The following is a 22,902-nucleotide window of genomic DNA, read 5'->3' as shown; positions in this document are numbered from 1 at the left end:
TCTTCTTCCTCTGCGCGACTCCTCTCTTTCTCTCCGGCGATTTCCCCCTGAAATCCGACGATATCTCCGGCGATCTCCCTCTTCTCTTACACAAATCATGTAAGGACCCTATCCCACTCTCTTAGGTTCTATTTGTTAGGTTTTTGTGTAGTTTTGATAGATTTTTGTTAGGGTGATTGGTTAGGATTGTGATTTGGTTGTATAATAGGTTTAGAATTGTGATTTGGTTGAATAATTTGTTTTGTTGAATTGATTTAGAATTTTTTTATAATTTTTTTATTTTTTGTATTTATAAAATCGATTTTTGTATATAAAATCGATTTTTGTATTTTACAAAACGATTTTTCTATATAAATTCGATTTTTTGGATTTTACAAAAAAAATTTCTATATAAATTCGATTTTTTGGATTTTACAAAACATTTTAATTATTAAACAATTTTTATTTATTAAAACTATTTTTGTTTATTAGAACTATTTTTATATATTTATTAAAAAAATTTAATATATATAAATCTTTTTCTGTGATTAAATTATTTGGGATTTTTTTTTAATAAAAAAAATTAATTTATATATTTCTGTATTTATTAAATATATTTTTTTAATTTACAGGTCTCATGATGATCAGACCCGGCCTCGACAGCGTCGTGGTCGTGGTGGTACGGGGAGCCAGTCTCGGGATTCCAGCCATTTTCAGGATTCCCCTTCGCCCCACAGCTCCAACCATACATCTCCCTCTGCTGCACCCGCTCATGCTCCTCTCGCTCCCGCTGCTGCATCCGCTCCTGTTCCTCCGGGTCCTCCGGGAGTGATGAGGGTTGCGGAGTTGGTTCAACAGCCCGGTCGTGACCATCTTCCGTATCTCACTCCGTATCCACATGGACGGGGTCAAACATGGTAATTAAACATTTTTTTTTCTTTAAATTTGGATTCATTATTAACCGTTTGTTCTTTTAATAAGGTTCAACCGATCCGGGAACGGGATCAGCGCATGGATCAACCGTATGATGTACTCGGCCCTCGACAGTGGACATCCGACTTTCACTCACTTCCCAACCGACAAGCAGGTTCTGTGGTTTCGTCAGTTTGCGGTAAGTATTCTAATTTTTTACTTATATTTTTAATCTTTAATATAAATTTTCTACTAATTGTGTTTTTTTTTCAGCAAGAGTTCAACTGGAATTCCGATGAGACGCTCTTTATCTATCACCACTTCGTCCATAAAGTAATGGACAACTATGGGAAGCAGATCCACGAGTGGAAGAAGAAGTGGGAAATCAATAAGGTTCGATTTAATTTATTAAACAATTTTTTAATTTATTAAACTATTTTTTTAATTTATTAAACTATTTTTTTATTAAACTTTTTTTTTTTTTTTAATTAAAAGGTCCCAAAGTCGATGAACGATACGGTCTGGAAGGAGTTGTGTGCGCATTGGGATAAGGAGGAGACGAAAGAAACTTCTTCCACCAACTCCACCAACCGCAGGAGCGACCGTAAAGGGAAGGGCATCTACAAGCATAACTTGGGTGCTCAATCTATTGCCACTCTCGGAGATCGCATGGTAAGTTCAACCGCTTTTTCTTCAATTATTTGAGTTTCAGAATTTAAATTTATTGTGCATTTCTTCTAATTTCTAATGTTTCTTTAATTTTATGTTTTTTTTCAAGGCGGAAGAAAATGATGGCGAGCCGGTCGATGATCTCGCCCTAATGAGGAGGGCGTATACCAACAAGAAGACCGGCCAGATTGATGACGGTCTTGTGAGGGACGTGGTCGACCTGGTCCAAACTCAGGTGGTAGACGAAGTGTCTCAGCTTCAAACCGAGGATGACGCTTCGACGGCTTCGACCAACTTGTCCCGGTTTCGAATCAACGAAATCGTTGAATCCGTAAGTTCTTTTTTTTTAAAGTTCAATTCATTTATTTCTTGGTTTAAATTTCTAAATTTGGCTTTTTTCTATTCAGTCGGTTCCAAAGAAGAAGGGACGTTTGTTCGGTTTGGGTCGTCGCACCCGGTCGGTTCCTCCTTCTTCTGCACCACCGCCCTTTGTTGATCCAGAAGTACTTACGGCTCAGTTGAAGGACAAAGATGATCGAATATCTTTGTTGGAGACCCAGATGGCGGCTCAACAGGCGGGCTATGAGGCACAGAGGAGGCTGAACCAGCAAATGATGGAGATGATGCAGAGGATGTACCCGAACGAGGTGTTCCCGGACGTGCCAGACCCGTAGTTTTTTTTTCCCCAATCTCGGAATGTTTTATTTTTATTTGTGAAACTTTGAATATTAATTAGTATGATTTCAATTTTACTTTTAATTTCATATTTTCGAATTTAAATTTCAGAAATTTTATTTTTTCAAAAAAATTAATATTTTTTACATTTCGAGGAAATTAATTATATTTTTCACTACATCGATCGATGCGTTTTTGAACAAAAACGCATCGATCGATCCGTTTTTTTAAAAAAATATAGCGAGGGACATTTCCCTCGGAATTTTCCGAGGGACAACTCCCTCGGAAAATTCCGAGGAACGGATCCCTCGGAATATACCGAGGGAACAGTTCCTCGGAATAAACCGAGGAAAAAGTCCGTCGGTATACTCCTATCGATCGATGTATATATGTCCAAACACGCATCGATCGATGAACTTCCGAGGAATTATCCCGACGAAGTTCTACCTCGGTATATTCCGAGGACTTTTCCGACAAACAAGGGATCCTCGGAATTTCCTCGGAAATTTATTTCCTCGGAATTCCGTCGGAAAATTCCGAGGGATTTCAGAGGAAAAAAGAAATTCCGAGGAATTATTTCCGACGACGTATTTCGTCGGAATTGCGTCGGAATAACGATATTCCGACGAAATTCCGACGATTTTTTCCCTCAGAATCCTTGATGTTTTCTTGTAGTGTCTAGCTGAACAATTTCTCAGATGTGAAGTGGGCAATGGCAACTCCGCAAGTTTCTGGTATGATCATTGGCTCCCCTTAGGTCCTCTGATCAAGTTCTTTGGTTCTAATGGACCTCAGCATATTGGTATACCACTGAATGCAACAATCAGAGAGATTTGTCCAAGCGAAGGCTGGCTTATCCGTCCTGCCAGATCACCAAAAGCAGAGCATCTCCAAGTTTTGCTCTGTTCAGTACCTCTCCCAGCTCAATCTGAATCTCCTGACACTTATAAATGGTGTCTAAATGATGTCAGCTTGTCAAAATTTCCAACAAGCCTCACATGGGAAGCTATCAGGCATAGAGGAGAGGAAGTAAATTGGGTCTCTCTAGTCTGGTTTAAAGGTCATACTCCAAGGCACGCCTTTCATATGTGGGTCACTCACCAGGACAGGTTGCCTACTCGAGCAAGGCTTGCTACTTGGGACCCAGGTATTGATGCATCTTGCCTTCTCTGTGATGAATGTGTTGAGACAAGGGACCATTTATTTCTAAGCTGCAGCTTCAGTGAACAAGTGTGGCACCTCGTGACAAAACGTCTAGGCTACCGGCCTACTCTGCTCCATACTTAGACAGCCTTTGGTGACTGGCTTAGTTCATCAGACTCTACCTGCCCTACAACGCTCTGTCGGCTTGCTGCTCATGCAACAATCTACCAGCTCTGGGCAGAACGCAGCAATCGTCTTCACAATGCAACCTCTGCAACGCCCCCAAAGGATCTTCAAAAACCTTGACAGGCTCATCCGGAACTCAATCCTTGCAAGGAAGGAGCGTCGGAAATTCAGAGGTCTCATGCAAGCTTGGCTAAAACATGCTTGAACCGATAGTTGGTACTTAAAATCCCAACTTATAAGTCTTTTGATGTTTTTTAATCTTTTTTGGCATCATTTGACTTAACTGCTTAACTTTTTGTTTGTACAAATTAATTTCATTTTAATGAAATTCACATATTTATCAAAAAAAAAAAAAGCTGTGGTCGTAATGGCGAAACCTAAGTACGAACAAAACTTGATTTGCTGTTTTTTATTTGAATTGCTGTTTTTATTTGTCCTTTTATTGATAGACTATTAGGGATAGCATTGGTGATGATGAAACTATTCATCAACGTCTCTGCATTGGTGATGATGAAACTATTCATCAACGTCTCTATTTCATAGTCAATCGTTGTATTCATTGCAAAACGAATATCATATATAATAGTCTAATTTGTAAGAATAAACCAACATTGTTTCTTTATAATGGGTTTCTCGCATAGATTACACACCCTAAACTAATGAACAAAAATATTTATTGTTTTAAGGATTCATGTCAATGCCTTTTGATGACATACATCAAGCATCAAATTGATCAACAGAAGCTTTCGTTTTCATGAAAAATTGCAGCTAGTATTTACTATTATATGCTAGTTAAGAAGATAATTGAAATTGAAAGAATCTAGTAGAAGGTGTTCGGATAATCAATAGATTTGAGAGAGAAACCTAATTTCTTTCTTCAATTATCGAGGGAAGAAAAAAAAATACTAAATGAATGGAACGGAACATCGTCGCTTTAGACAGTTTGCTGGTAATTTAAAAGTTTTATCCAATACTATATTCAATTTTGTTTGGTCCGGCCCATTAATAACCAAATTTTATGTTGTAATTACCTAGTATTTTAAAGCTTTTGATTTTCTTATTGATTACATATTGACCGATCAAATATATGTATGTTATTTTATATACATAATCTTATTATATAAAGAATATACATTATCTCTCACCTCCCGATGACACATCATCAATTCGAGTGCTGAGAAACCGCCACGTGTCCCGTTTCCAAAACTCACCTTCTGTACAGCGAAATATTCGGGCTTTAGTTGTAGTAAGGCTGTGTCGTAGCTTCTTAGAGCCTGTACCATAAGAGATCGAGTCCGCCTAGATGAAACGTCGCATTTTTCTTTAGGGTTAGACATGTGTTCATATTTGCCTCTCGAGAGCTCATGGTGCTCTTTCATCTTCGTATTCATGATACAAAATGATACCAGTTACAAAATAATCCACTTAAAACCCTCTATTAATCCATCACCCACGATCTCTAATCAATGTGAGTCCAAATCTTCTAATGGTGAGCTTTCCTATTTTGAGAATCATCTTTTATTCTTTCTACTCTAACCAGTAAACTAATATTGTGAGCTATGGCTAACGTATCAGTCCTCCTCTCCGATTTGAAGACAGGCCGCTCCTCCTCCACCGTTCAAGTCCGGTTGCTCCGTTTCTTGGCGGCCATGAATGTCTGCCAGGGTGGAAAACTCATGGGAGTGGATATGCTCCTACACGATTCCCAGGTAAATTATTTAACTCCGCCTTCTGTTAATAAATAGAGTTATTTCACCGGTTAAATTCTTTAGACATTTCCGCTGTCATGAATCCATATTACTAAGATTTTAGTTAAAAAAAATTTTTTTTGCTAAACATTCTTCACTGAGACATTTTGCACAGTTTGATGATTGTTGTATCTATTTCACATATGTTCAGGCGACCATGATGCCTGCCACCGTGAATGTCAACCGGCTTGCGACTCACATGCCTAATCTGAAATCGAGTTCGGTTTATTCTCTAACCGTTTTTGATGTTACTCGATGTAACCAAAATTATCGGCTATCGGACTCTGCCCTGCTAATCCGTTTTAGCGACTCAAACTCTTTCAATGAGGTCAAACCGGCCGTTCTGATACCTCTTGAATTTTTCTGGCTCCGCCATAATCACAGTGATATGCTTTGTGTTGCCAACACAAACACTCAGTTTCTAGGTAATGTTTCTCTTATATGTTCTTCTGACTATCGGATTAGATATATAATTATCTTCTATCCACAGACCTTATTGGTGAGATAACTGTTGTGATGAGTACTGTCACTGACCCTTCTCAGGATAAGAACTGTGTTATGGCAACCATTAAGATGGACAAGTAAGTTATTTGAACTATATTTTTTGGTCGATTGTTTAAATATAATAACTACAGTTTTCTCACCAATATTCTATCCAATATTCTATCTTCGCATGTTATCAGTGACATGTATGTGACCATGAGTCTCTTCGACTCTCAGGCTGTTAAGATCCACAATCAACAAGAAACAATGCGAGGTAATCCAAGGGTTGTGGTTGCAACCAGTGTCAACCCCAAGATGGTGGGAGGTAAGCAACCAAACTGAAACTACATGGCCATCCGTTAAATGATTGTTAGAGCATTTACTCCCTATTCGTCCTGCAGGTCGTCTGTTTTTGAATGCCACCTCCGGCACACACATATACTTTCACAAGGAAACAACTGCAGGGGAGAGTTTTTTCTACATGTAACTTCTTGAGAATCATTGGCTTTATACATTCACTAATTCTGTGAGATTCCAAATGTATATCGATAAGTCTAACAACTTTATATTCAATTATGCAGGTTGGTCGCATAAGACACTGGGCTTACACCAGCATCTCCACTGCTAAGGGGATATGCTAAGGTGGAATCCCTGAGCATAGCCGAGCTCAATAATTTTTTCACAACTGCTCCCTCGCAGGTATGTCAACCATGTTTGTAATGCTTAAATGCTGAATGTGTACGTTTCTGTGTGTCATTATGGTTTTTGAACAATGTAGGAAATTGATTTTGTCTGTACCGGAAGAGTGACTGGAATAAAGATGGAGAAGGAATGGTGCTATGTTTCCTGCTCTAACTGTGACAAGAAACTTTAGCGCACTGTCTCATCTTTCACATGTCTGCCTTGCAACAATACTAATGCAGTTAGTGTTCTCCGGTCTGTACTAATTATCAGCAGCTTATTCAGTAACATTGAACTTCTGACCTAACACAAAATCACCTTTGGGATTTGATACATGTTCTCTGTCTACTAGATACCGTGCGGAGATGTCCGTTGCAGATGAAACTGGTGAAGCTTTGTTTGTCTGTTTCGATGGGGTATTGACGAAACTGCACAACACGAGAGCCTTATACAATTTAAACAAATGATACATGCTAATACGACTCCAATCTCATTATAATTCAGGTTTTCTTATTCAACTCCTTGTCGTTATATTTAAAACTGTTTTGACTAACAAATCGTTAGTCAACCGTTAAATTGAGATGAGTAATCTTTTCTACATAAAAATATCCGCTTTCCACTAATGCTCACTATACCGCACTAGCTCAGTTGATAAATAACTAAATTTACTTTGTTACAATACTTTTTTGCATTATATAAAATCTTTAACCCTTCTTCTTCCCCATTATCTTTGACGTACACGAACATGAGGTTGTCACCGCACTCATCAAGTTTTTCCGACCAAGGTGATTTCGGTGAGACAGTGAGTTTTGGAAGGACTGAAGCACTTTCCGCTTCAGTCATTTATTTGCCGCCACTACCTACGGTGAGGAGATTGACTGGAACCGCATTGTGATCCAGAGGATTAATCGATATATTAGGAGGTAAGGGAGATGGTGAGGATTGAGGAGGAGTTACATGTGATGCTGAACAAGAAAGGAGGCAATGAGCGATTCTCAGAAAATGTACGGGAGATGCTGGATGAGGAGATAGGAGAGAGAAGGCGATGTTGGGAGGAGAGATGAGAGTGAGGGCTATGCTGAGAGGAGAGAGGAGAGAGAGGGTAATTTTAGGAGGAGAGAGGAGATAGAGGGCGATGTTGAGAGGATAAAAAGTGGACGATGCTGTATCGATCACTCTTGGCTCTATCTCTTTTCTTCTGTTATCCTTTGATGGTTTCATATATTCTTACTCAGTTTCCCAAAGCTGTTTCGATTTGTTTAACGAAAAATATGCATAAATACAAAATTTCAAGCTTGAAGCTTCCATTACAAGCTTAAAATAGTCAATTATCTTAATCAACAGATGTGTCTATCTGTCTCCATCAAGCTTATTGAAACCATTTTGATCCCAAATCTTATTGTTGGCAAAAATAAATTTCAATTCTTTTGCTAATTTTTCACAAATTTTGTTGGCCTCCAATGAAAATTTAGAATATTATAGTAAGAATTAGGTTTCAAATGAGAGAAAAAGAACGAAAACAATTTAGTAGCCTTGTTGAGCAAAATAACTTTCTTCTTTCAAGGATCATAAGATAAACCTATTTTTTAACTATTGACATTTCTTTTGTTACACCGGGTCTGCAATTTCCGCCGTTAGATTATGGTCTCCAACTTTAGCTGTTAAATTATAATTTTAATTCCTGAAACATCCTCATTGTCCAATGAATTTATACTATTTGCCATAGCACCTTAAACCTTTACAGTTTACAAAGTACGCAATAAATTTGATAGTTATATTACCTTAAATTTTGATTCGCGTAAAAAGCTATAGAGTCTAAATGGTTTAGATGTTTGGAAATCATATATGCTATTTCTTTTCTACAAAATTTTTTAATTTTTATTTGTAAACATATGTGTGAAGTACTATGTTTTAATTTTAACTAAACAAAACTAAACTAAACTAAACATAGCGCATTGTGTTTTTATAGCTAACATATAACAAATTAAATCAAACTCTTTACCAACATGTTAGCCAAAATGTTAAAATCTAACTATTTTGAATCATAAGTGGAGATAATCCTAATCATTTTTTTGTATATATTAATGAGTCTCGGAAATCATATAATATATACCTCGTCATTAAGTTAGTATAACATTTATTCAATGCTCATACACTAATTTTATTAACACAAACAAGATATTTATTATATAAAAAGATAGATAGTGAATACAATTATTTTTATCTCCTTTGTAAAAAATGGAAGTATTATGAAAATTATTCAGACTTAAACTGGTTTAAAAATTAGATGAAAATATATAAATAAATATGATGGTTTTAGATTTACATTATTTACAAAAAATAAAATAAAATCATATTCAGACATTTTTTAAGATATAATGAATTGAAAAAAAAAATCAACAACCAACCTACATCGATTTAGATTTTTGGCATAAAATCTGTTATTATCCAAATTTAAATTAAAAATCAGGATAAATGATTTTGTATTGGTTAAAAATTCACAAAATTAGTTAAAAGATAAACAAATTTATACTTAAAAAATATGGCAGTTACAATTTTGTTTTTTTCGGAATATCTATAATTATCCATATTATCTTTAGGTAACGATTTTATATCCCTATAAAAGATTTGTTTCCTTTCACATTTCTTCATTCAAAAACCATTCTTCTAAGTAAATATGGTTTCTCTAAGATTTCTTTTATGTTTTCTTTTCGTAAGTAGTGCTTATGCCACAATCGTTTCTCATGATGGTCGAGCCATTACCATTGATGGTCACCGCAGAGTTCTCCTTTCCGGTTCGATCCATTATCCTAGAAGCACTCCTGAGGTATTTAATCTACCTTACATCAAACAGTATATGTGGTCTTAGTCTTTTATGTTTGCGACTAACTATATTTGTTTTTGTTAATATGTTTAGATGTGGCCAGATCTTATCAAAAAAGGTAAAGAAGGAGGTCTTGATGCGATCGAAACATATGTCTTCTGGAATGCGCATGAGCCTACTCGCCGTCAATATGATTTTTCTGGAAAATTAGATCTTATTCGATTCCTGAAAACCATTCAAGATGAAGGATTGTATGGTGTTCTTCGAATAGGACCATATGCATGTGCCGAGTGGAATTACGGGTAATATATTAAAATGGATTTAGCTAGTCTCTTTACGTGCAATATATACCAGTTTAATACATTTTCATAATAAGTTAGTTTCTTGTATGGTGATTGTACGGTTTCCATATAATGTTTTGGTCGATAAATGGTCCAATGAATTAATTTTCGTAATCAGTATACCAAAACTTATGTATCAATAATGTCATTACTAGTCTTTTAATTATAGTATATATTTTTAATAAATTATCATAATCAGTACTTAGCTTCTTGTATAATGATATTACTGTTCTCATGTAATATTTTTGACCTGCAAATTTTTTTAATTATGTTAAACAGAGGATTCCCAGTGTGGCTGCACAACATGCCTGGAATGGTGTTCAGAACTACAAATAAATCATTTATGGTAGTCTTACCTGATGATCAATATTTTTTTTTATCATATGTGTAGTGTTACAGTTTAATTAAATTTTATGTGAATGATTTATGTATAGGATGAGATGCAAAACTTCACAACTATGATAGTAGACATGGTCAAGAAAGAAAAATTATTTGCATCACAAGGAGGCCCAATTATTCTTGCTCAGGTAATCAATTTAATTTTTTAATACATAATGTGGTGTTTCGTAATGTTATATACAATTCTGAACAATATTTATCTTTTTTTACTAATCTTGCAGATAGAAAATGAGTATGGAAATGTAATGGGACCCTATGGAGAATCGGGTAAAGCATACATTAAGTGGTGTGCAAACATGGCTCAGTCTCTTGATGTTGGTGTTCCATGGATAATGTGTCAACAAAATGATGCTCCTCAGCCTATGGTAATAAGTTCAGTCTAGTATAATGAATATTTATTGAATATATTCAAAGGTTAACTATTTTAAATCGTTTTTGTTTTTATAGTTGAATACATGTAATGGATTTTATTGCGACAATTTTGTACCAAACAATCCCAACACCCCTAAAATGTGGACTGAAAATTGGACCGGATGGTTAGTTTTATTTTCAGTATGATTATATTTTCAATTATTTTGTAAATATTTTATCGTAATATATTTATTTTGTTTTTTATTTGTATAGGTTTAAGCAATGGGGTGGTAAAAATCCCCATAGAACAACCGAAGATGTTGCATTTTCTGTTGCAAGATTCTTCCAAAGAGGAGGAACTTTTAATAATTATTATATGGTAAAATATAATAATAAAAAATTAATTTATTTATTAAAATAAAGCTCATAGAAAATCGATCGACATTAACTAGAAAGAGTAATTGAGATGTTTTTATTATTGTAGTACCATGGAGGCACCAACTTTGACAGAACCGCAGGTGGTCCATACATCACAACTTCATATGATTATGATGCTCCCCTTGACGAATATGGTAAATTTAAAGTATATTCATATTTAAATATATTTTAGAAGTTTCTAATTTTACAAACATGGGAAAACCTATTAGGTAATTTGAATCAACCAAAATACGGACATTTAAAACAACTTCATGATGTTCTTCACTCTATGGAGAGAACTCTCACATACGGAAACATCTCCACCATTGACTTTGGAAACTCTGCATCGGTAATATTCTTGTTATTTTTTATCAGTATTGTATATGTTATTCTTGAACTGATTACTTATCATAAAAATATTACATAGGCAACAATTTATAAAACCGAAGAAGGATCAAGCTGCTTTTTTGGAAATGGAAATGAAAATTCAGATGCAAAAATTAGTTTCCAAGGAGAATCTTATGTTGTCCCGGCTTGGTCTGTTACCATTTTACCGGATTGCAAAAACGAGGCTTATAACACCGCAAAGGTTTTTTATTTTACATTTTCTTTTGTGGATTTTAAATTTTCATACTAATAACCATTATTTATTCAAAATTGTAACCAAAATTTATTTTATTGTTGGTTTTCTATTTTCAGATTACCACTCAGACTTCAATGATGGTTAAGAAACCAAATGAAGCTGAGGATACCCCTTCAACTCTGAAATGGTCATGGAGACCAGAGAACGTGGACAACTTCATTTTGAAAGGAAAAGGAGATTCTACACAGACACAACTATTTGATCAGAAAGTAGTAACCAATGACCAAAGTGATTATCTATGGTACATGACTACTGTTAAGTTTAAAAAACGAGATCTATTTTTGGGTAAAAGCATGTCTCTTCGCGTCAACAGTACTGCTCATGCCCTTCACGCTTTTGTCAATGGAAAACATATTGGTAAATAACTCATATATATGTTTTACAAATCTCAATAACACCAACTTACCAAAAAAGTTTTTGATTTATATTTTTAGGTAATCAACACGCTGAGAATGGAAAATTTAACTATGTATTTGAGAAAGATGTGAAGTTTAAGTCTGGTCGTAATGTCATTGCTCTTCTTAGCATAACTGTGGGACTTGCCGTAAGTTCTTAGATATTATTTTATCTTGTATTTTTTTTAAAGTTAAAACTCTTTTTAATTTTAACTGAAAAGTAAAAAATTGTCAATTTGTTTTTATAGAACTATGGTGCTTTTTTTGAAAGTAAGCCAGCTGGAATCACTGGACCCATTTTTATTACTGGAAGAAATGGTGATGAAACTATAGTTAAGGACTTGTCTGCTCATAAATGGAGCTATAAAACCGGTTTAAATGGGTTTGAGAACCAATTCTTTAGAACGGAATCAATGTCTAAATGGTCAGTTGAAAGTGTACCGTTTAACCGAAGCATGACTTGGTATAAGGTAAAGAGATATTATTATCTATAAGATAACAAACCAAACATTTGTTGATTTAATATCAAATCACATCATTCCATTTTGTTTTTCAGGCTACATTCAAGGCTCCCTTGGGAAATGATCCTGTTGTTGTCGATCTTATGGGACTTGGAAAAGGTACAGCTTGGGTTAATGGAAACAACATTGGACGTTATTGGCCGGCATTCATTTCAAGCGAAAATGGTTGTGATGCAAAATGTAATTATAGAGGAGCTTATCATGCTGAAAAATGTCTAACCAATTGTGGAGAACCCACACAAAGATGGTACATTTTCCACATCTTATTAGGTTCTAGAATCAAATATTTTAATATTAAACCAGAGAAATCTTTACTAGGATTTTTGCTTTGTTCTTTTTTTGAACAGGTACCATGTTCCTCGTTCTTTCTTAAATGGAGAAGGAGATAACACACTAGTTTTGTTTGAGGAGATGGGAGGAAATCCATCGCTTGTCAGTTTCCAAACTACTAGAGTGGGAAGTGTATGTGCTAACGTCTATGAGAATAAAATTATTGAGCTTTCATGCGATAGAAAACCCATTTCTGCCATCAAATTTGCATCATTTGGTAACCCATATGGCAATTGTGGATCTTTTGAAAAAGGAACTTGTGAATCAAGTAACAACACAGTTGATATTCTCACACAAGAATGTGTTGGAAAAGAGAAGTGTTCCATTGATGTCTCTACGAAAAAGTTTGGAGCACCAGATTGCAGTGGTGCTGCTAGAAAGCTCGCTGTCGAAGTTATCTGCTAAATGTTTTTCTAAATTTATGGTGTTTTCTTTATCATATTTTCAAATTATGCTATATTGTTTTACAAAGATTTAAGTCTTTTTAATCTTTATTTGTGGTTGTTTTATTCAATAAAAGAACACATTCTTATATGCATTTTACATAGTCATCTTCTTTTCCCAAAACAATCAAGTTCATTTCTTCTCCAATATCCTCACTCTTTCTGAAAAATTGAAAAATTGTTAATATTTATTGTTTTCTATTTAATATATAACACTGGTTAAATTGCACTATCTTAATTGGTAAATAACTAATTTTAGTTTTTTAAGATACACGAGTTCAAGTTTTATTGTGACTTTTTTTTATTAAATAAAATCTTGAGCTTACAACTAATCACATAAAATGATAGAGAAAAGAAATATCAAATTTGAAAGCATAACAGAGTAATTTAAAGAAATAATATATAAATACATGAAGAATAAAGACTATATATCTTAAATAGTATATTACATTTTTATAATTTTTCACTCTGCGTAAGATGTGAAACTTATATTAGTAGTCTAACTAATCTAATTAATTATATAAACCAAATAAGCTACATTGGAAATAGGCAACTTTAACATATTTTAAATATATATAAATCTTTTATTTATGTATCAAAATCTTATATCAACTTCTGAACTTCTGTATGTCTTTATTCTGAATAATCATAGTACACAATTTATTGTATTTTTTATTTCGTGTTATTAATTTCAACATTTTTAGTATACACCATTTTATCTGCAAGTTTCAAAAGGCATCATGAAAATCAATTTGAACATTTTATATACAAGAGTCGTCATCTTGTGCAACTGTTTCACTGCAAAAAAAAAGTTTGTTTACATCATTTATTTTGTATATGTGAAAAAATTTGTATCATTTAAATAAATGATTCTAAAAGTGGTGATGTTAATAATTGATATCACTTTATTAATGATTGATGCAAAAATACAGAATATTTGCATTAGTTAAATAAGTGATGTCAATATATATATTTGTGATAAACTGATGTTAACTTTGCATCAATTTTGCTAAATGATGTTATCATTAGTATCATTTATGATAATTGATTTAATATATTATTATCACTTGTATATAAGTGATTTTAAATTGATGTCAATTTCACAAATGATTCTAATATATGTGTCATTTTTAAAAGTCATGATAATTTTATTCTATTTACATAAATAAATATGACGTCAAAAGAATTCTCATTATTTTTTAATATTTCTTAGATTTTTTAAAAAAATATTTAAAATAAGTAAAATGCAAAAAAAAAGATAAATAAGAAGAAATTATTTATTTATTATTTAAACTTTAATTGTATCCTTCTTTGATAATGAAAAAAGAGAACCAAGTAAGGAATTTAAGCAGAGAGAGCTATATGAACATAATGTTTAACATTAGCTTCGTTAATTAGTGTATCATATAAAGAATTTAAACTTAAATTGTATCGGATAAACGATCTATTTGCACACTAGAAGTATCATATAGTAACAATTGCATACAATCTTTCAAACTCGTCCTAATTCAACATATTAGAAGTATTAAAATTTATGTCTTCCCAATCCGAAAGATCGAAGCCCGTATCTCCATAATGTATTAAGTAGGAACTAAAATCCGCACAGTCCGAGTTAGATCGATTTACTACTCAAAAATTTGAAACATAACCAATAGCTAACCTAATTTAATCGATACAATCTGATTTTTAAAATTTACTAAAGTTTGATTCGGAAGTTGGATCATATTTGTATGTGGATCTCATGTTGGTTCGAGTTTAAAATTTGGTGCAAAACATACTAATTTGGTATCGGTTTATGTTCAAACTATTAAAACCAAATCAAACCTTCCTTTATGGGGATACAGATTTCAATTTTGGGACTGGGGAGAAATAGGTTGAAACTGGTATTTGTGGTCCGGAAATATGTCGTTTGTCCAATCGTATCCATCACGACGTATCACGCTCCAATCACACCCGAACTATATGAACATAACTTTTTTAAAAAACTATATGAACATAACTTTTTTAAAAAACTATATGAACATAACGTTTGAACTTCCGAGACATTAGGCATAGGTTTAGGAAAAAGGAAAAATAGGCGAGACCTCTTAAAAGAACAAAGGATGGCACAAATCAAACTGTAATGGTAGTAAAATTAATGAGGTAAATTGAATAGAAACTCAAAAAATAGGGGTCTTTGTGTAAAGTTTTATTTTTATTTTCCCCTTTCGTTGGCTCTGGAACAACAACAATTGCAAAAAGAGATCTCTACATCGCTGGTACAATTAGAATCATCTCTCCACGACGGATCACGCTCTAATCTCACCTGAATCTACGCCGGTATCATCTCATCTCATCTCATCCCTCGCGCATTTTCACCTCTTCTGATTCTCCACCATCTTCCGTTTTTTTTTGTAAATCTGAAAGTTTCGATCATGAATTCGAACTACGGGAAGAGATCATCGGGATCCTCGATCAACGCCTTCGATTTCGATCTCGGCCTCGGATCTAACCAAGGCAAGCCCCTGAATGGCCAGAAGAGCCAAACACCTTCTTATTCGCAGCAGCCGAGGCCTGCGTTTCAGCCTGGGAAGCCTTCGTGGACGCATCAGCCCGCGCCGAAGCAGAAGACGATCAGATCTGAGATCGGAGGACCGACTTCGATGGTGGGAGATATTCACGGGAAGACGTGGAGTAGTAGCTCGTCTTCCGGATCGGGTTCGGGTATTGGGATTGTTAACAAGGATCCGAGCTTGTTCGGAGATCTGGTGGGATCGGTTATTGGGAAATCCAGCGGAAACGTGCCGTTGAAGAAAGCTCCTCCTAAGAGCTCTTATTCCATGGGGAATCTGGCTGATTCGTTGCCTAAAACGGGTAATTCGATGAACAGTGCTAGTGGTGGTTGGGGTTATAGTGGTAATCCGGGTGGATACTCCAGCTCAGGCGGTAGTGGTTCTGGTGTTAATGCTAGTAACAGTATCAAGACTCCAAATCTTGGAGGTCCTTCGATGAAAAGTATGTCTGGGAGCAATCTGAGTAGCTCTGGGCTTCCTTCCAACGGTGATCCGTTTGGTAATTTGGTTGGTTTCGGATCGAAATCATCAGGAAGCATCAACTCTGAGAAGGCTAAGAATGATGCAAAGAGTGATGCTGCTTTTGGGACATTCCAATCTGGAGTGGCGAATCCGAGTGGTGGGTTTGCGGGAACAACCACTCCGAACGATGACTTTGGGGGTTTCCAGGACGCCGCCAAGTCGAGCACATTCTCATCAGGAGGGTTTGATGCTTCCAACGTTGGTTTTGGTGTGCAGTCAAGTGTTAAAGATGATCCATTAGGAATGTTTTCTACCTCCACCAATACCTCAGCGGCTGCAGCGCCGCAGAGTGAAGACTGGGGGTTTGAAAGTTTCGACGGCGGGGCTGATTCTGGCGGCGGTTCAACCACTGAGCTTGATGGGTTGCCACCGCCTCCACCGGGTGTGTCAGCTGCATCAGCTAAGAGCAAGGGGATTGATAACCAGAGGCAAGGTCAGTATGCTGATGCCATCAAGTGGCTCTCTTGGGCTGTGATTCTTTTGGAGAGAGCTGGCGATGACGCTGGGTCTGCGGAGGTGCTTTCCACTAGGGCTTCGTGTTACAAAGAAGTCGGAGAGTATAAGAAGGCTGTATTGGATTGTACAAAGGTATGTGTTTATTGGTTGATTATTGTACATTAAAGAAAGATTCCTTTGGCTTTGAATGCATCATAGACGAACTCTTTAGCTTGGGCTGTATATGTATTCGCTTTACTGGGTGAAGGACTCTTGACGGAATCAATACTGAAAAGTTTTTGGAGTCATGTTGTAGTTTTGTGGAATCTAAGATATATAATACGGCTTGAATTTGCTATGTTAGTATAGAAGTTTTAGAGTCGTGTTGTAGAAGAAAGATACCATTGCTGAACAGCTCTCTGATTGCAAGGATCGTCACATTGTGGTAGTTGATTGATTGTTGCTATGCTTTGCTCCGTAGACGGTTTCGTTTACAACTGAGAACAAAACCAGATATGATATATGAAAACGTATATGTACTTTTTGTTTGTTTGTTTCAAAATGTGATTGCAGGTACTTGATCACGACGAGAAGAATGTGACGATTCTGGTACAACGAGCACTCTTATACGAGAGCATGGAGAAATACAAACTAGGAGCTGAAGATCTAAGGATGGTTTTGAAGATCGATCCTGGTAATAGAATCGCTAGAAGCACCGTTCACCGCCTAACCAAAATGGCTGGGTGATTGATCGATTCATTGATCAAACCTTCATATACAGATATTTCCTTTATTGTCTCAAAATATAAACAAAGTTCCCTTCAAATCTTCTTCTGCTGTTTTCCTCTCAATAAGTTTCGTCTCTCATCAATGTACCTTGCGTGTGTAGTCTTTCTGAGTTTTTTTTTTTTTTGATGGATCAGCTTATGCAGTGTGTGGGTTATGAATGTATTGTCATCAATATGGATTCTATTATACACTACAATTTTTTGAATTTATCACGGAATATTTGACCATGAATGTTTTTATAAAAGCAACTTTATAACTCTGACTGTTGTTATTTTCTTACAGAGCTACAAGCAAAAACTTTCCGACAATATTAGTGGGAATTTGTTACACGGTCAATAAAACTTTACTTTTGAGAAACGCGGCATGATGAACATGAGGCGTTCAACGCATATTACCAGATTAACCAATGAATATTATTACTAAATTACTGTAACGTTAGGATTACTTTTTCGTTTTTAATTTCCAGATAAAGAATATTAATCAAAAACTGATAGAACACCCCCGTCACGTGTAATAACCATTGATTAGCCGACGCTCGTGGACGCAACACACTCCAACTTCCGATTAATTGATTAATGACATTGTCTTACGTTTTTTTCATCAGAGCGCCAAAAGAAGCTTATAGTTTTGTTGTTATTTGGATTAATTTTGTCCTAATCGGCGTGTATCGAGGAACATATAACTATTGAGTATAATTATAATATAAAGTATATTATACATAGTTTTTAAAGTTCACCCGACTTTATACTATACAAGCTTTTATTTTTTTCTTATCAACATAATATAAAGCATTTATTTCTCCTATAAATGCGTTACACCCCCCACCGCATTCATCTCCCTCTCGAAACCCAGCATCAGAAAAAAAGAAAGAAAGCAAACAGAGAAAATGTGTGGCGGTGCTGTAATTTCCGATTTTGCCCCTAACGTCACCAAGGCTAAGGGTAGGAAACTCACGGCGGAGGAACTCTGGTCAGAGCTCGATGCTTCCGCCGCCGACGATTTCTGGGGTTTCCATTCCACATCCAAGACTCAATCCACCAACCAACAAGGTACTATTAAATTAATCATAATAATAAATGAAATTGGGGAAAAATCAATATTTGGAACTTAGTTTTTAGTAAATTAGAAAAATTAAAATAAGATTTCTAGAAGTTACATGAATATGATGATAAAAGATTCTTTAAAAACATTATTTGAGGGTTGGTGGTGATATTTATTTGTAATATATGGCTATATCCGGGGTCAATTCTGTAATTTTGCACCTTAAACTTTTGAAGTGACGTTGAAAGAGGAGGCGGCGGAGAAGGAGAAGGAAAAGGAGCCGGTGACGGAGAAAATGAGGAAGAGGAAGAACGTTTACAGAGGGATACGTAAGCGACCGTGGGGAAAATGGGCGTCAGAGATTCGAGATCCAAGAAAAGGCGCCAGAGTCTGGCTCGGGACGTTCAACACGGCGGAGGAAGCTGCCATGGCTTATGACGTTGCGGCGAAGCGGATCCGCGGCGATAAAGCCAAACTCAACTTCCCAGATCTTCTCCACCATCCTCCTCGTAGTCCTGCGACTCCTCTAGCATCGTCTCCAGTTTCAGAAGTTCAGCCTCCGGCGAAGAAGCACTGCGTTGTCTCTCAGAGCGAGTTGACTCAGCCGAGTTTCCCGGTGGAGTACAGTGGAGTGGGGAGCGGGGACGAGTTTCAACTGGACTACGATCTGAAACAGCAGATATCGAGCTTGGAGTCATTCCTTGAGCTGGATGGTGACTCGGTGGAGCAACCGAGTCAGCTCGACGAGTCCGTCTCCGAGGTGGATATGTGGATGATTGATGATGTCATCGCGTCGTATCAGTAATAAACGTAATATAAGTAGAAATATTAAATAAGGTTTGTAATATAACTGCCGTTACGTTCTAAGGTTTGTAATGTGATGACATGAGCGACTGATGTTATTATATGTTGTCGTTTGTAATGTGTGGCGCCTTCTTGTGACTCATTTGGAGCGTTACATCTACGGTTTATGGTATTGTTTATTCTCTTCTTTTTTAAATGGAAAATATATCATGCTGTAAATACAAAATAAGGAAATGAGTAGCATATCACTGAAAAAGTTTTTGTCATAAATATAGCCTATAAAAATAAAAATGACCAAAATAGCACTTAGTGTTTTATAAAAAAAAAAAATATATACACTTATATCCTAATGGTAAATTAATTTAGACATTAGATTTTAGAGTTAAGGGGTGAGGTTTAGGATTTAGGGTTTAGGGTTTAGAGTTAAGGGGTGGGATTTAGGATTTAGGGTATAGCGTTTAGAGTTAAGGGGTGGGGTTTAGGGTTTAGGGTTTAGAGTTTAGAGTTAAAGGATAGGGTTTAAGGTTTAGGGTTTAGAGTTAAAGGATAGGGTTTAAGGTTTAGGGTTTAGAGTTTAGGTTTTAGGGTTTAGAGCTGGGAAGTGTGGTTTTGAGATAAGATTTTAAATTTTGAAAAATAAAAAAAAAATTAAATTTTTCAAAAGATAAAATGCTATTTTGATCATTTTAGTTTTTGAATACTATTTTTGTGACATAAACTTAGAAAAATGCTATTTTGGAGATTTGCCCTTACAAAATGAGAAAAAGACAAAAATAGCACTAAATCAAGTTTTTGTTCCCAAACTAGCACTCAAAGTCAAATGTCACAAAAATAGCACTTAATGTTTTATCAAAAATCACAAACTTAGGGTTTAGAGTTAAAAGGTGGGGTTTAGCATTTAGGGTTTAGGGTTTAGAGTTTAGGGTTTAGGGTTTAGGGTTTAGAGTTTAGGGTTTAGGGTTTAGCGTTTAGGGTTTAGGGTTTAAAGTTTAGGGTTTAGGGTTTAGGGTTTAGGGTTTAGGGTTTAGGGTTTAGGGTTTAGAGTTTAGGGTTTAGGGTTTAGAGTTGAGAAATGAGGTTTTGGGGATAAGATTTCAAATTTTGAAAAATAAAAAAATTAAAATTTTCAAAGGATAAACTTAGAAAGGTGCTATTTTGGTTATTTTAGTTTTTGAGTGCTATTTTTATGATATAAACTTAGAAAAGTGCTATTTTGGAGATTTGCCCTTACAAAATTGTAATCAAATTATAATCAAAGTAAATATATAAAAACAAGGGCAAATCTCCAAAATAGCACATTTCTAAGTTTATATCACAAAAATAGCACTCAAAAACTAAAATGACTTAAATAGCATCTTTCTAAGTTTATCCTTTGAAAATTTTGATTTTTTTTATTTTTCAAAATTTGAAATCTTATCCCCAAAACTTCATTTCTCAACTCTAAACCCTAAACCCTAAACCCTAAACTCTAAACCCTAAACCCTAAACCCTAAACCCTAAACTCTAAACCCTAAACCCTAAACCCTAAACTCTAAACTCTAAACTCTAAACCCTAAACCCTAAACTCTAAACTCTAAACCCTAAATCTTAAACCCTAAATCATAAACTCTAAACCCTAAACTCTAAACCCTAAACCCTAAACCCTAAACCCTAAATCCTAAACCCCATCCTTTAACTCTAAACCCTAAGTTTGTGACTTTTGATAAAACATTAAGTGCTATTTTTGTGACTTTTGATCTTAAATGCTAGTTTGGGAACAAAAACTTGATTTAGTGCTATTTTTGTCTTTTTTCTCTAAAAACAATCATTTTGTTTTCTTTCTCTCGGTAATATACGAAGAGTTGAATTTTGGAAGTGGGGTGAAATGAGTAAAAATGGTTTATAAATGTTTGTACATAGGGTTTGTTGTTTATAGGTGGAATATTTCTAGGTTTTTATTTCTGACATAATATTTCTTAATTATTAAAACAAGAAGTTAATATTTTTCGGGTTTGTTATTTTCAGGTGGAATATTTCTAGGTTTTAATTTTTGACATTATATTTTTAAATTACTAAAACAAGAAGTTAATTTTTTTTTTTGAAAAATGTTATCCCTACTGTTTACATTAAGTGTTGTTTTATCTTTTATAATTTGTTTTGTTATAAATGTCGTTTTATATTTCAAAAGTAAATATTAAATATTTTTCTGAATTTGTGTCAAATTAAATAATAAATTAAATAGAGTCAAAACAAATAATATAATTATTTTCTTAATTTGTGTCGCTTATAATAAAATGGAGTGAGTATGATTGTAGACTTTTACTAGCAAAAGACGAACCAGCTGTCTTTTTGTTTGTTTTCCCGATTCTAATGCATGCGTATTATTCTCGTGTACCTATATTATATATGATGATTTTTAAATCACTTATATATTAATCTAACAACATTTGAAAATTTGTAAACTCAATTTTATAATAATTAAAAAAAACTTTTTGCTTATTTGTTAATCAATTAGGTAGTTTATTAATCATACGTGCCAGTTTCATATTGAAATTGAAAAACATGTTGGTCCAAATCGATTTTATATCTCACTAGAAACATTTAATACCAACTACAGTGAAACCTCTGTAAATTAATAATGTTGGGATTACACCAAAACTATAATTTTTTATTAATTTATAGAGATATTAATTTATCGATATACTAATTGTACCAAAAACTCAATTTGGGACTATAAGATTATATTATTTTATAGAGATTTTTAGTGTATATTAATTTATAAAGTATTAATTTAAAGAGGTTATACTGTATATGGTATCATATGATATTAATTAAAGCAAGGTGACTATTTATTATATATTATCTCCTTAACTAAAACCTACGAAATTACCTAATATGATTATGATATATATAGTAATTAATGATTTTAAATAATGAAGATTTGCTAATAATATGTATGTTTTCCATCATTTTTGTTTAATTCTTTACTATTAAAATAAATTACACAATTACATTAATCATATATTAAAATTTTAGATTTTTGTACATGTTGTATTTTGAATTTTTCAAAATGAGTATAAATTTCTAAAACTGTTAAAAGTCTCACATAAACTTTTGCGATCAATGTTTAAATTTTTTTCTATAATAAGATACAACGATAATAAAATCATATAAATAAATAATTTTATTTTAACAGGTATTTAAGTTAATATATATACTTCATATAGTTTAAATTTAATTATATATCATATACGATAGATAAGATTGATTGTTTTGATTTATTTATTCTAAAATGGTTGCGAATAAACAAGAGCGGTCATTTGATTTATATTTGCAAGCCAATTGATTACATAATAGTAACTGATTTTATAGTTATTTAATATATAATTATTATTTCATATTATGCAGGAAAATATAAAATAAGTATAAGATCTGTACAAGGTGCAGATCTTAACCTAAGTATGTATCTCTTTAATAATTTTGAATCTTAATCATTTTATAAATCTCAAGCCAAAATAAAAGAAAGAAATAAGAATAAACTCAAAAATCAATATTTATATCTAGCAATAACCAAAATTACACAAAAAGGAAAAAAATATCGAAGATAGATAGGATTGGCACGTGAACGTAAACTTCTCAT

General features: G+C 34.2%; 3 protein-coding genes across 4 annotated transcripts; all 3 read left to right on the top strand.

Annotated features, from left to right (window-relative positions):
- Window positions 1-5,467: 5,467 nt before the first annotated feature.
- Window positions 5,468-13,851, top strand: LOC106418981 (beta-galactosidase 15-like). The gene is made up of 15 exons (XM_022691926.2): window positions 5,468-9,303; window positions 9,394-9,602; window positions 9,921-9,987; window positions 10,076-10,168; window positions 10,262-10,405; window positions 10,488-10,576; window positions 10,665-10,770; window positions 10,876-10,963; window positions 11,039-11,157; window positions 11,236-11,397; window positions 11,508-11,808; window positions 11,886-11,995; window positions 12,095-12,316; window positions 12,403-12,614; window positions 12,715-13,851. Exons 1-15 carry the CDS (start codon window positions 9,154-9,156, stop codon window positions 13,100-13,102), a joined length of 2,460 nt encoding a protein of 819 aa, XP_022547647.2. The 5' UTR covers window positions 5,468-9,153; the 3' UTR covers window positions 13,103-13,851.
- A 1,385-nt stretch (window positions 13,852-15,236) lies between these two features.
- LOC106387393 (uncharacterized transmembrane protein DDB_G0289901) lies at window positions 15,237-17,665 on the top strand. 2 transcript variants are annotated; one of them, XM_048746192.1, is made up of 3 exons: window positions 15,237-15,459; window positions 15,547-16,802; window positions 17,223-17,665. In XM_048746192.1, exons 2-3 carry the CDS (start codon window positions 15,555-15,557, stop codon window positions 17,394-17,396), a joined length of 1,422 nt encoding a protein of 473 aa, XP_048602149.1. In that variant the 5' UTR covers window positions 15,237-15,459; window positions 15,547-15,554; the 3' UTR covers window positions 17,397-17,665. The 2 variants fall into 2 exon arrangements, with proteins under 2 accessions (XP_048602149.1, XP_048602148.1); XM_048746191.1 differs by having other exon boundaries at window positions 15,281-16,802.
- A 462-nt stretch (window positions 17,666-18,127) lies between these two features.
- On the top strand, window positions 18,128-19,472 carry LOC106387392 (ethylene-responsive transcription factor RAP2-3). Its single transcript, XM_013827240.2, has 2 exons — window positions 18,128-18,487; window positions 18,716-19,472. Exons 1-2 carry the CDS (start codon window positions 18,325-18,327, stop codon window positions 19,282-19,284), a joined length of 732 nt encoding a protein of 243 aa, XP_013682694.1. The 5' UTR covers window positions 18,128-18,324; the 3' UTR covers window positions 19,285-19,472.
- The last annotated feature ends 3,430 nt before the right edge of the window (window positions 19,473-22,902 follow it).

Source organism: Brassica napus, chromosome C1 (genome assembly GCF_020379485.1).
Source record: "Brassica napus cultivar Da-Ae chromosome C1, Da-Ae, whole genome shotgun sequence".
NCBI lineage: Eukaryota > Viridiplantae > Streptophyta > Magnoliopsida > Brassicales > Brassicaceae > Brassica > Brassica napus.
The sequence above is the reverse complement of the archived record's forward strand: the minus strand, read 5'-3'. Positions and strand labels throughout refer to the sequence as shown.